This window comes from Triticum dicoccoides, chromosome 2A, assembly GCF_002162155.2.
Source record: "Triticum dicoccoides isolate Atlit2015 ecotype Zavitan chromosome 2A, WEW_v2.0, whole genome shotgun sequence".
NCBI lineage: Eukaryota > Viridiplantae > Streptophyta > Magnoliopsida > Poales > Poaceae > Triticum > Triticum dicoccoides.
Window position 1 is genome coordinate 157,183,444 of NC_041382.1, and position 12,838 is coordinate 157,196,281.

General features: G+C 41.0%; 1 protein-coding gene across 1 annotated transcript in view; it reads left to right on the forward strand.

The window, feature by feature from the left end:
* Positions 1-1,027, forward strand: part of LOC119353970 (succinate--CoA ligase [ADP-forming] subunit alpha, mitochondrial) — a 4,969-nt gene extending 3,942 nt beyond the window's left edge. The window contains exon 7 of the mRNA XM_037620675.1: positions 586-1,027. Within this exon, the coding sequence (XP_037476572.1) occupies positions 586-725 (140 nt within the window). The 3' untranslated portion in view covers positions 726-1,027. The remainder of the gene's footprint in view (positions 1-585) is intronic.
* The last annotated feature ends 11,811 nt before the right edge of the window (positions 1,028-12,838 follow it).

Consider the following 12,838-nt stretch of genomic DNA (forward strand, 5'->3'; position numbering starts at 1 on the left):
CTCCCCCCTTGTCAATGGTAGTTCAGATTCTTCAGGAAGAACATGTATATATATTATTCTGTTGTGCAATAAGCGACAGATAACAAAAGATAAATACTTAAGAAGTTTTCAGATTTGAGTATGGAAGTCTCACCCTGGTGGGTGTGGTATTGAATCATAACTCTAATGGTTGTTAGTTTATTCCAGTACAGAGTATGAGCACTTGTACAATTTAATTGGTAAAGTAGCAAAACAGTATTTTGGACCTGGTTTATACTCCTACATAGCTTTATCAGACCCTGTTGCCCACTTTGCCATCTATTTTTTTCGTGGTGCCAAATACTTTGTTAGCCGAGCAATGAGCAATGCTTGTCTCTGTTCATTTACTAAAATGATTGGCAATTATGTATGGATTTTGTGTGTTTTGGAACTGTTTCACACGCACCGTTTCTATGGTGACAATCTGCTTTATTTTCTCAACTCTTTTGCTGTGATTCTCAATATAATTAAACCATAAAAACAAAATTGCTGCATTACTTTATTATTTGCAATGGCGTTCAACTGTTACGAGTGCTAATCTATGGATATATTTCTTGCATGATGCAGCAATTGTGTCAGGGGGAAAGGGTACCGCCCAAGACAAGATCAAGGCACTCAGGGATGCTGGGGTTACTGTTGTCGAGTCACCAGCTAAGATCGGTTCAACCATGTTCGAACTTTTCAAGCAGCGCGGAATGGTAGAGTAGAGAGAAGGAATGGTACAGTAGAAAAGAAAACATTGGGAAACTTCTTTTTGTTGCTCGTTGGTTAATAGCGAGCAATACGTCGGTAGGGCCCCATCGCTGGTCGCTGAGTTGAGCTACTCAGTCCCTTTTTTCCTTTTCCTTTCCCCGTCTTAAGTGTGAGACTGGCCTTTACATGTGCTCATTTCAAATGTTCAATAAGACAAATTATCGACATGCTCTTTACATGTGCTTGGAGTTGGAATTCATGGGGCACCTATGCTCTTTCAAGTTTTTCTTAATGTCAATCTTCAAATATGGCTGTATTTTCTCTCGTTGGAACTCTAAACATTTTCTTTGAGCTTGTTCTACTATACAAGACGGTGGCTGTGCATTGGAATGTGTGATATTATCCTTGGCTAAGGTGTATGTGAAATATCCCCTTTTTTTGCTTGTTGAGTTTGACCAAGTTTGCACGAAACTAACCTATCAAGGCAACGACCCACGCAGGGGCACAGTACGATAACTAGAGCAGGAACAAAACGTAGACAATAAAGCACTATGAAGCCAATGGATCTGAAGAACAGACGCCGTACTCCATATCCCCATCAACCATCATCATCATGCGCAGCAGCACAAATTCAGCAGTCCTGCCCATGATATCAAATTCATACAAGCTGCAAATCAGCGGTTGTTTTCTGGAGTTCTAGGATGTTTAAACTCAAAGGTAGCACAATTTCGACAGTTCCAAATGGCCCACCAAATAGCAACAAGACCAATTGTATATAAGAAAAAAAAATCATCATTAGGCAAAAAGATATAACACCAGGAGTAGAACTGCCGGATGTTGTTGGCGCACAATTCGCTGCCAAGCATCGATCCAACCGTGCGCCAAGTCAATCTGGCCACGGGACATAAGAGGAAAATGTGCTAAGAAGTTTTTCTATTATCTACTACTCCTTCCTTCCGTCCGAAAATACTTGTCGAAGAAATGAATGTATCTAGACATATCTTAGTTATAGATATATTCATTTTTAGCCATTTCCTTGACAAGTATTTTCGGACGGAGGGAATAGCATTTATTGTCAAGAGACCACTCAATTTGGTCAAGATCATTAGCCAAACTGAGCTTATCTGTTGTTTCATTAACATCCTACCATTGACTAGATATTACTGTAATATACTTCACGGTGCTGTTAAATCTCAGTCGACGGACATCGCGAAGTCTCGTTCCTGCACCGTTTGATCATTTGTTGCATCAAGATTAGCACACTGCTGGGTATTTCGTGTAACAGGCCCGTGTAGAGAAGTTCTGGGGTTGGCCTGCTCTTTGTCTTGTTTTTCTGTGTGGGAGCGGCCTTTTTTCTGTGGTGGGCTGGGTGACACAGTGAAGGGTCTTTTTCTTTGTTTGTCAGGATTTCACCCAATCGTTTTGTTGCGCTGTAACTTTTTACACTGGCAGAAGAGATGGGCATGTGCAACGTTGAACATTTCTGGCCTGGCAAACAGAAATTTGATATTTTAAATTTCGTGTTCTTCCGCCCCTCTTTCCACATGTTTATTTCCATTTTGCTATTTTTTGTTTTTTGTTTTTTGTTCTTTATTTTTCTTGTTTTCTTTATTATTATTATTTTAATTTTTGTTTCACTTTTTATTTTCAGTTTTTGTTTTCCGTTTTTATTAAACAATACTGTAACTTTTATTTTTGAATGTTAAAATATTTATCATCTGGTCGAGCAATCACCCTGACTGCAACTATATGTCTTTAACGTGACTAAGACTTCGCGAAGTCTCAATCGACCAGTCAACCATTTGATGTTTTGTTTACTAAAAGATTCGTGTTGGGTGTGTTTGTCTTTGTTTCGGCCTGTATAAAGCGCGCACCAGGCCGTTTACTTTCTTTTGTTTTTTCGTCTCGCCATGTCGCGTGCGAGCGTTGCTTGGTGGGCTGGGCAGGTGTGCCATTTTTGTTGTCGTTGCTTGGGCCGCATTTTTAAGCACGTAATAGGCATGGTTCTTTGTTTTTTCTCTCACATGGGTGTTTTTTTAATATTTTCTTCTTTTTATTTGCTTTTTAAACATTTTCCTTATTTCCTTTTAAATTCATTTATATTTTATTTTTTGTTTCTTTTTAAAACCTTTTTCTTGTATGCCTACTATTAGGCGCAACTATAAATGTGACTATAATTTTGTTGGGAGAAGGGTAGTTGGATGTCTGTCACTAGGCACATAACTGCAAATGTCGTCTCCAACTGCAACTGTGTGTTGTTAATGCGACCACTTAGTGGTGTTTTGTAGGGGGTGCAGTTGCATGTCTGCCACTAGGCACACAACTGCAAATGTCGTCCCTGACTGCAACTCTGTAGTGTTTTATCAGGGAAGGGAATGAGGGTGTCCTGGACTAAGGGGTCCTCGGGCTGTCGACCTATCTCTCATGGGCCAGACTGATGGGCCACTCTTGATTCATCAAAGGAAGGCCGGTCTGCAGGCGACCCCGTACTATGGAAGGAAATCTCCGAACACTTGACGTATCATTCAAATCTTATTAGCGAAACCGGCATGTTTATCCTATGATGGTGACCAACCATGTGTAACCCTAGGCACCCCTGGTGTCTATATAAATCAGAGGGTTTAGCCCGTGGGAGAGAGAACTATTACCACCATCCCATTTAGGGTTTAGTTCATCCGATCTCGTGGTAGATCAACTATGTAATCTTCATACAAACACATTAATACAACCAAGCAGGACATAGGGTTTTACCTCCTAGAGAGGGCCCGAACCTAGGTAAACACCGTCTCTACGTTCCTTGTTACCCCTCGGTCTGAGGTCCATAGTTTGAGACCCCCTACTCAAGATTTGCTGGGTTTGACACCGACAGGGGCACTTGCATGTCCGCCACTAGGCATGCAACCACAAGTGTCACCCCCGGCTGCAACTGCACGCCTTTCACCCTGTTGTAACTCAGTGGTGTTTGTCGAGCGAAGGAGAGGTAATTGCATGTCCAACACTAGACACGCAACTGCAAGTGTCGCCCCTAAATGCAACTGCACCTCTTCAACGCGACTACAACTTTTGTATTGTTTTTATCAGGTGAGGGGCTAGTTGCATGTTTGTCACTAGTTGCGCAACTGCATGTGTCGCCCCCGAATGCAACTGCATGTGTTCCACGCCGGTCAAACTTAGTGGTGTATTGTTGGGCGGAGGAACAGGTAATTGCATGTCCACCACTATGTATGCAACTACATGTGTTGTCCCCGACTGCAACTGTGTGTCTTCAACGAGGTTGCAACTTTCTGGTGTTTAGTCAAGGGGACGGGCAATGGCATGTCTGTCACTAGGCATGCAACTGCAAGTTCGTACCCGACTACAACTACGTGTCTTCAATGCGATCACTTAGTGGTGTTCCATAGGGGGTGCAATTGCATGCCTGCCACTAGGCACACAACTGCAAGTGTCGTCCCCGACTGCAACCCTGTGGTGTTTTATCACGGGAGGGAGAAGTTGCATGACCGCCACTAGGCACGCAATTGCAAGTGTCGCCTCGGCTGCAACTGCATGCTTTCCACGTGGTTGCAACTCAGTGGTATTTTGTCGGGCGGAGGAGAGGCAATTGCATGTCCAGCACTAGACACACAACTGCAAGTGTCGCCTCTAAATGCAACTGCATGTCTTCAACACGACTACAACTCTGTACTGTTTTTTGTCACCTGAGGGGTTAGTTGCATGTTCATCACTAGTTGCGCAACTGCAAGTGTCGGCCTCGAATGCAACTGCATGTCTTCCACGCGATTCAAACTCGATGTTGTTTTGTCGGACGGAGGAGAGGCAGTTGCATTTCCACCACAATGCATGCAACTACAAGCATCATCCCCGACTACAGTAGAATGCCTTCAACACATTGCAACTTTGTGGTGTATAGTCAAGGGGACAGTGTAGTTGCATGCCTGTCACTAGGCATGCAACCCGAAGTGATGTCCCTGACTGCAACTGCGTGCCTTCAACGTGGGTTGCAACTTTGTGGTGTTTAGTCAAGCGGACGGGTCAATTGCATGTATGCCACTAAACATGCAACTACATGTGTCGTCCCGACTACAACTGCATGTCTTCCATGCACTTGCAACTATGCGGTGTTTTGTTGGACGGAGAAGAGATGATTGCATGTCCACCACTAGGCATGCAACTGCAAGGTGCCATCCCTGACATCAACAATGTGGTGCTTTTGTCACGACGGAAAACTGCACGTTTGTGACTAGGCATGCAACAACAAGTGTCGCTGATGAGTACATCTCCATGGTGTTTTATCTGCAGGGGGAGGGCCAGTTGCATGTCTGCCATCAGGCATGCAAATGAAAGGTGTGTCAGCCCAAACAACAACTCTGTGGTGTTTTGTCAGGGACGGGGTAGTTGCATGTCTGTCACTAGGCATGCAATTTCAAGGTGTCAGCCCTGACATCAACTATGTGGTGTTTGATGGTAGCTGCAACTACGTCAGTAATTCCCTGGAGAGGGAGAGATGATGTAGCACAACGACGGTAGGTATTTCCCTCAGTTATGAAACCAAGGTATCGAACCAGTAGGAGAACCAAGCAACACAACGTAAACAACACCTCCACACAAACAACAACACCTCGCAACCCGACGTGTTAAAGGGGTTGTCAATCCCTTCCGGGGTACGGCGCCAGAAATTGCATGTTGACGGGAGAAAGTTGTAATAGATTGAAATAATAGATAGCAAATAAAATAAAGTGCAGCAAAGTATTTTTGGATTTCGCGTACAAAAAGTATTTTTGGATTTTTGGTTTAATAGATCTGGATAAAAATGCAAAGGAAAAGTAGATCGCAAGGCAAATATATGAGAAAGAAGACCCGGGGGCCGTAGGTTTCACTAGTGGCGTCTCTCGAGAAAAATAGCAAACGGTGGGTAAACAAATTACTGTTGGGCAATTGATAGAACTTCAAATAATTATGATGATATCCAGGCAATGATCATGACATAGGCATCACGTCCAAGATTAGTAGACCGACTCCTGCCTGCATCTACTACTATTACTCCACACATCGACCGCTATCCAACATGCATCTAGTGTATTAAATTTATGGAAAAACGGAGTAATGCAATAAGAACGATGATATGATGTAGACAAGATCCGTTTATCTATATGGCGGTAGATATAGATCCCATCTTTTTATCCTTAGTAGCAACGATACATACGCGTCGGTTCCCTTTCTATCACCGGGATCAAGCACCGTAAAATCGAACCCACTACCGGGCACCTCTTCTCATTGCAAGATAAATAGATCAAGTTGGCCAAGCAAAACCCAAAAATCGGAGAAGAAATACGAGGCTATAAGAGATCATGCATAAAAGAGATCAAAGAAACTCAAATACTTTCATGGATATAAAAAGGTAGATCTGATCATAAACTCGAAGTTCATCGATCCCAACAAACACACCGCAAAAGAGTTACATCATATGGATCTCCAAGAGACCATTGTATTGAGAATCAAGAGAGAGAGATGAAGCCATCTAGCTACTAACTACGGACCCAAAGGTCTACAAAGAACTACTCACGCATCATCGGAGAGGCACCAATGGAAGTGGTGAACCCCTCCGTGATGGTGTCTAGATTGGATTTGGTGGTTCTAGACTCTACGGCGGCTGGATGAATATTTCGTCGACTCCCCTAGGGTTTTGGTATTTTTTGGGTATTTATAGAGCAAAGAGGCGGTCCGACGGACACCCGAGGTGGGCACAACCCACCAAGGCGCGCGAGGCCCTGGTGGGTTGTGCCCCCCTCGGGGCACCCCCCAGGTGCAACCAGGGCCCATTGCCTTCCTTCTGGCCCATAAAAAATCTCCGTAAAGTTTCATGGCATTTGGACTCCGTTTGATATTAATTTTCTACGATGTAAAAAAACATGGAAAAACAACAACTGGCACTTGACACTATGTCAATATGTTAGTACCAAAAAATGATATAAAATGACTATAAAATGATTATAAAACATCCAAGATTGATAATAAAACAACATGGAACAATAAAAATTATAGATACGTTGGAGACGTATCAGCATCCCCAAGCTTAACTCCTACTCGTCCTCGAGTAGGTAAGTGATAAAAACATAATTTTTGATGTGGAGTGCTGTTCATCAAGTCATATCATATTCTTTTCTTTATAGCATGGACATTTGAACTTTTATGTGATTCAAAGCAATAGTCTAGTTTTGACATAATAATTTAGATACTCAAGCATACCAACAAGTAACCATGTCTTTCAAAATATCAATGCTAAAACAAGTTATCCCTAGCCCATCAAGCTCAAACATTGATCCATTCATGAAACACACGCAAATATTAACTACACCCAATACTTGAGCATGATTATATTGTCTCCTAGTTGGTGCTTTTATGACAGAAGATGGAGACTCAAATTTCAAAATAAAAAAAGTTGCATAAAGTAAAAGAAAGTCCCTTCGCAGAGGGAAGTAGGGATTTGTAGAGGTGCTAGAGCTCAAAGCGAAAAATTTGAGATAAAAACATTTTGGGAGGTGTATCCATCGCACCAACGAAAACGGCTTAGAGTTTCCAACACTTTCCATGCTAGATATGCCATAGGCGGTTCCCAAACAGAAAATAAAGTTTATTCCTTTTTCCACCATAACTTTCACTTTCCATGGCTAACCGTATCCACGGGTGCCCTCCATACCAACACTTTCCAAGGAATTTATTATTTGACAACATAAAGTAAATTCATTTCTTTTTGCATTTCGGGACTGGGCATCCCTCATACCTTTGCCTTACTCTCATGCAATGACAAATGAATAAACACTCATCTTGAGAATAACACATCTAGCATGGAAAATATTAGCCTCCCCTCACCGCTCCGCGAGCGAAACAAACACACAAAAGAGAAGTTTATTTTGAAAATTAGAGATGACACATGCAAATTTGCTTAGAACGGCAAAAGCATACCGCATATAGGTAGATATAGTGGACTCATGTGGCAAAACTGGTTTAAAGGATTTTGGATGCACAAGTAGAGATCATACTTAGTGCAAAATGAAGGCTAGCAAAAAGATTGGAAAGCGACCAACCAAGAAACGAATAATCTCATAAGCAAGCATTAAGCATAATTAACACCGAATAATGCACCACAAGTAGGATATAATTTTCATTGCATGACTATTGACTTTTGTGCATGCGTAGGGAATCAGAAACCTTAACACCAATATTCCTACTAAAGCATAATTACTCATCAAGATGACTCACATATCACATCATCATATCTCAAAACTATTACTAAGAATCAAGTTTATTTTGTCCAATGATCTTCATGACATTTTCTTTTACTTTATCCTTCTTGGATATCTATCACTTTGGGACTAATTTTCATGTGTTGCTTTTCATAAGCTCAAATAAATATAAGTGAAGATCATGAGCATAACAAACTTTCTTTCCCTCAAAATAATTTAAGTGAAGTAAGAGAGAATTTCTTCAAAATTTTACTAACTCTCAAATAAATCTAAGTGAAGCAAGAGAGCATTTCTTCAAAAAAAAACAAAGCACACCGTGCTCAAAAAGATATAAGTGAAGCACTAGAGCAAGTCCTAGCTCATAAAAGATTTAAGTGAAGCATATAGAGCAATTCTAACAAGTCATGACATAATTTTGGCTCTCTCAAATAGGTGTGTCCAGCAAGGATTGATAACTTAAAACACAAAATAAAACAAGCAAAGACACATATCATAAAATATGCTCCAAGCAAAACACATATCATGTGATGAATAAAAATATAGCCTCGAGTAAAATACCAATAGTTGTTTGGAAGAAAGCGGGGATGCCACTCGGGGGCATCCCCAAGCTTAGTTGGTTGCTCATTCTTGGATAATAGCTTGGGATGCCGGAGGCATCCCAAGCTTAGGCTCTTACATCCTTCCTTCATCCATCGTAAGACAACCCAAAACTTGAAAACTTCAATCACACAAAACTCAACAAAGCCTTTGTGAGATCCGTTAGTATAAGAATAATAAATCACTACTATAAGTGCTGTATCAAACCAATTCATATTTTGTTTTTGTATTATATCTACTATATTCCAACTTTTCTATGGCAAAAACTCATCAAAGAAAACTATAGAGCCATCAAAATAAGCACACAACACAAAGAAAACAGAATATGTCAAAACATAACAGTCTGTAGCAATCTAACTATTTCGAATACTTATGTAACTCCAAAAACTCTAAAAAATTAGTACGACCTGAGAAATTTGTATATTGATCTACTAAAATTGTAATAGGTATTTTATCGCTCTCTGGATAGAAATGAAAATTAATTTCATGAGCGTAAACGTTTCTGTTTTTTCAGCAAGATCAAACAACTATTGCCTAAGAAGATCCTAAAGGCTTTACTTGGCACAAACACTAATTAAAACATAAAAAAACAATCATAATAGTATCATAATTGTGTAAACACACAAGAGCAGAAAGCAAAGAGCAAAAATAAATTTTATTCATTGGGTTGCCTCCCAACAAGCGCTATAGTTTTACGCCCTTAACTAGGCATATAGTAAGGATCTAAGTTTTATCTTCCGAAGTTTTGGCAACTTTTGTAAGGGTTTTCTCAAACCCGGGAGGCTCTTTACGCTTCCCCAAATTCTCTGGAAAAGAAACCATCTTAAGATCCAAAATATCTAATCGCTTGTTGCAAAGAGTAATTAGAGTATTCATGTGATTGATACTACCATTGAGGTGCTTGAGGGGTTCATTATATTTCTGTATTTCAGCCATATATTTATGCAAATCACCAAGTTTGTCTAGCATTTGGGCTCCCTCGAGAGTAAAATGAAACCCCTTCTTTTGAGGTGGAATTCCCAAAATTCCCTTCAAGATTTCATAGGCAGCATTGGCATCAAGTTCAATAAAATTTCCTTTAGCGGCAAAATCAAGAAGTTCTCTATGATGCAAAGCCAACCCTATGTAAAAATTACGAAGCAAAACCTTGGCGTCCCCCTTTAAGTTGGAAATACGATATGATTTCATAATCCTATACCAGGCATCTTTCAAATTTTCTCCTTGTCTTTGCTTGAAGTACAAGACTTCAAAATCTGGTGACAAAGGAGGAGTAGGGACGCTAGCCATTGAGACTAGAAAGCAAGAGAACGGCAGACGGAAAAAGATAGGCGAATAAAACGGCAATTTTTTGTGAAGTGGGGGAGAGGAAAACGAGAGGCAAATGACAAATAATGTAAATTGCGAGGAGATGAGATTTGTGATTAGAAACCTGGTTATGTTGAAGATCCTTCTCAGCAATGGTGCCAGAAATTCTCCTTGATGGTAGCTGCAACTACGTCGGTAATTCCCTGGAGATGGAGGGATGATGTAGCACATCGACGGTAGGTATTTCCCTCAGTTATGAAACCAAGGTAACGAACCAGTAGGAGAACCAAGCAACACAACATAAACAACACCTGCAAACAAACAACAACACCTCGCAACCCGACGTGTTAAAGGGGTTGTCAATCCCTTCCGGGGTACGACGCAAGAAATTTTGTGTTGACGGGAGAAAGTTGTAATAGGTTGAAATAATAGATCGCAAATAAAATAAAGTGCAGCAAAGTATTTTTGGATTTTTGGTTTAATAGATCTGAATACAAATGCAAAGGAAAAGTAGATCGCAAGGCAAATATATGAGAAAGAAGACCCGGGGGGGCGTAGGTTTCACTAGTGGCTTCTCTCGAGAAAAATAGCAAACGGTGTAAACAAATTACTGTTGGGCAATTGATAGAACTTCAAATAATTATGATGATATCCAGGCAATGATCATTACATAGGCATCACGTCCAAGATTAGTAGACCGACTCCTGCCTGCATCTACTACTATTACTCCACACATCGACCGCTATCCAGCATACATCTAGTGTATTAAGTTCATGGAAAAATGAAGTAATGCAATAAGAACGATGACATGATGTAGACAAGATCCGTTTATCTATATGGCGGTAGATATAGATCTCATCTTTTTTATCCTTAGTAGCAACGATACATACGTGTCGGTTCTCTTTCTGTCATTGGGATCAAGCACCGTAAGATCGAAACCACTACCGGACACCTCTTCCCATTGCAAGATAAATAGATCAAGTTGGCCAAACAAAAACCAAATATCAAAGAAGAAATACGAGGCTATAAGAGATCATGCATAAAAGAGATCAAAGAAACTCAAATACTTTGATGGATATAAAAAGATAGATCTGATCATAAACTCGAAGTTCATCGATCCCAATAAACACACCGCTTATATTGAGAATCAAGAGAGAGAGAGAGAGATGAAGCCATCTAGCTACTAACTACGGACTCGAAGGTCTACAAAGAACTACTCATGCATCATCGGAGAGGCACCAATGGAAGTGGTGAACCCCTCCGTGATGGTGTCTAGATTGGATTTGGTGGTTTTAGACTCTGCGGCGGCTGGATGAATATTTCGTCGACTCCCCTAGAGTTTTGGTATTTTTTGGGTATTTATAGAGCAAAGAGGCGGTCCGGCGGACACCCGAGGTGGGCACAACCCACCAGGGCACGCCTGGGCCTCCTGGCGCGCCCTGGTGGGTTGTGCCCCCCTCGGGGCACCCCCCAGGTGCAACCAGGGCCCATTGCCTTCCTTCTGGCCCATAAAAAATCTTCGTAAAGTTTCGTGGCATTTGGACTTCGTTTGATATTAATTTTCTGCGATGTAAAAAATATGGAAAAAATAACAACTGGCACTTGACACTATTTCAATATGTTAGTACCAAAAAATATATAAAATGACTATAAAATGATTATAAAACATCCAAGATTGATAATAAAACAATATGGAACAATAAAAAATTCTAGATACATTGGAGACTTATCAGTGTTTTGTCATGAGGGGCAATTGCATGTTTGTGATTAGGCATGCAACTGCAAGTATCGCCCTGACTGCAACTCAGTGGAGTTTTATCGAGGGGAGGAGCAGTTACATGTCTGTCACTAGGGACGCAAACTGCAAGTGCCGTGCTTTGACGTGTCGTCCCCCACTGCAACTGCATGTGATTCAATGTGACTGCAACTACAAGTATCTACTTTCCCCCTTTTTTGTGTTTTTTTGGTTTGTTTTTTCTTTCCCATATAGAGGGTGTATTGTTTTTTATTACAAATCGTGCAATCTAGTTCCATGGCCGCCTCGGCATGCAACTACATGTATCGCACCTTATGGCCCCCTCAGCATGCAACTGCACGTACCACACCTTGCATGCAGCTGCAAGTGCATCAACTTTACTGTGCAGAAGGATTAGAAGTGTGTGGTTTCCCGATATTTGTGTAATTTATTATTTTTCATCTTCCTTTTTTATTTTACTGTATCACTGTTTGCGCACCCGTCGATTTCCGAATATTTTTGCAATTTATTATTTTTTATCTTCCTTTTTTTTGTTTCTTTGTGTTTAAATACCTGTATTTTTTCCCTCCAATATAAAATCACCATAAGCTGCACGCCCACAACTCACACGGTCACACCCAACTATAAGCAGCATACACAACGTTTTTTTGGCGAGCAATAAAAAAATATAAGAATTTGAACACAAGAGAAGATTCATCATTTGTCGAGGCTGAAGCTAGTTAGCAAAATACATCCCAAGTACAAGCGAAGAAAATAAATCCAGCAACTACGTAGCGGTGCACAGGAGAAAAGGTAGGATAAAAGCCCAATAAAGGACCGGGCAATAAAGGACCATGCCAGCCCATCACGAAGACAACACATACACAATTTCAGAAAAAAACAAAAAAGCCTAGGCTCTACACATGCTGATGTCATCAGTCGACTAAGACTTGGCGAAGTCTAAGTGAACTGAGACCTAGACAAACCCTATACTTTAATAGAAATTAAGGTCAAACTCACATAATTTGACTTAAGACAAACCACTCTGATCGACTTTGACCGATCACTGTTTAAAGTCCTAGAGTCAAAATGGGTCTCAAGTATTGAGCCCATCTACCCCGTCACCGATACCGTTCCTTCTTCAACGTTGTTGTCGCCCCTGCTCCTGGGTCAACTCGCGGCCGACCTTCAACTCACCGCCGCCTCAGCACGTCGTCGCTGCCAGGAGAGGTAGCGGTTTTGGTCC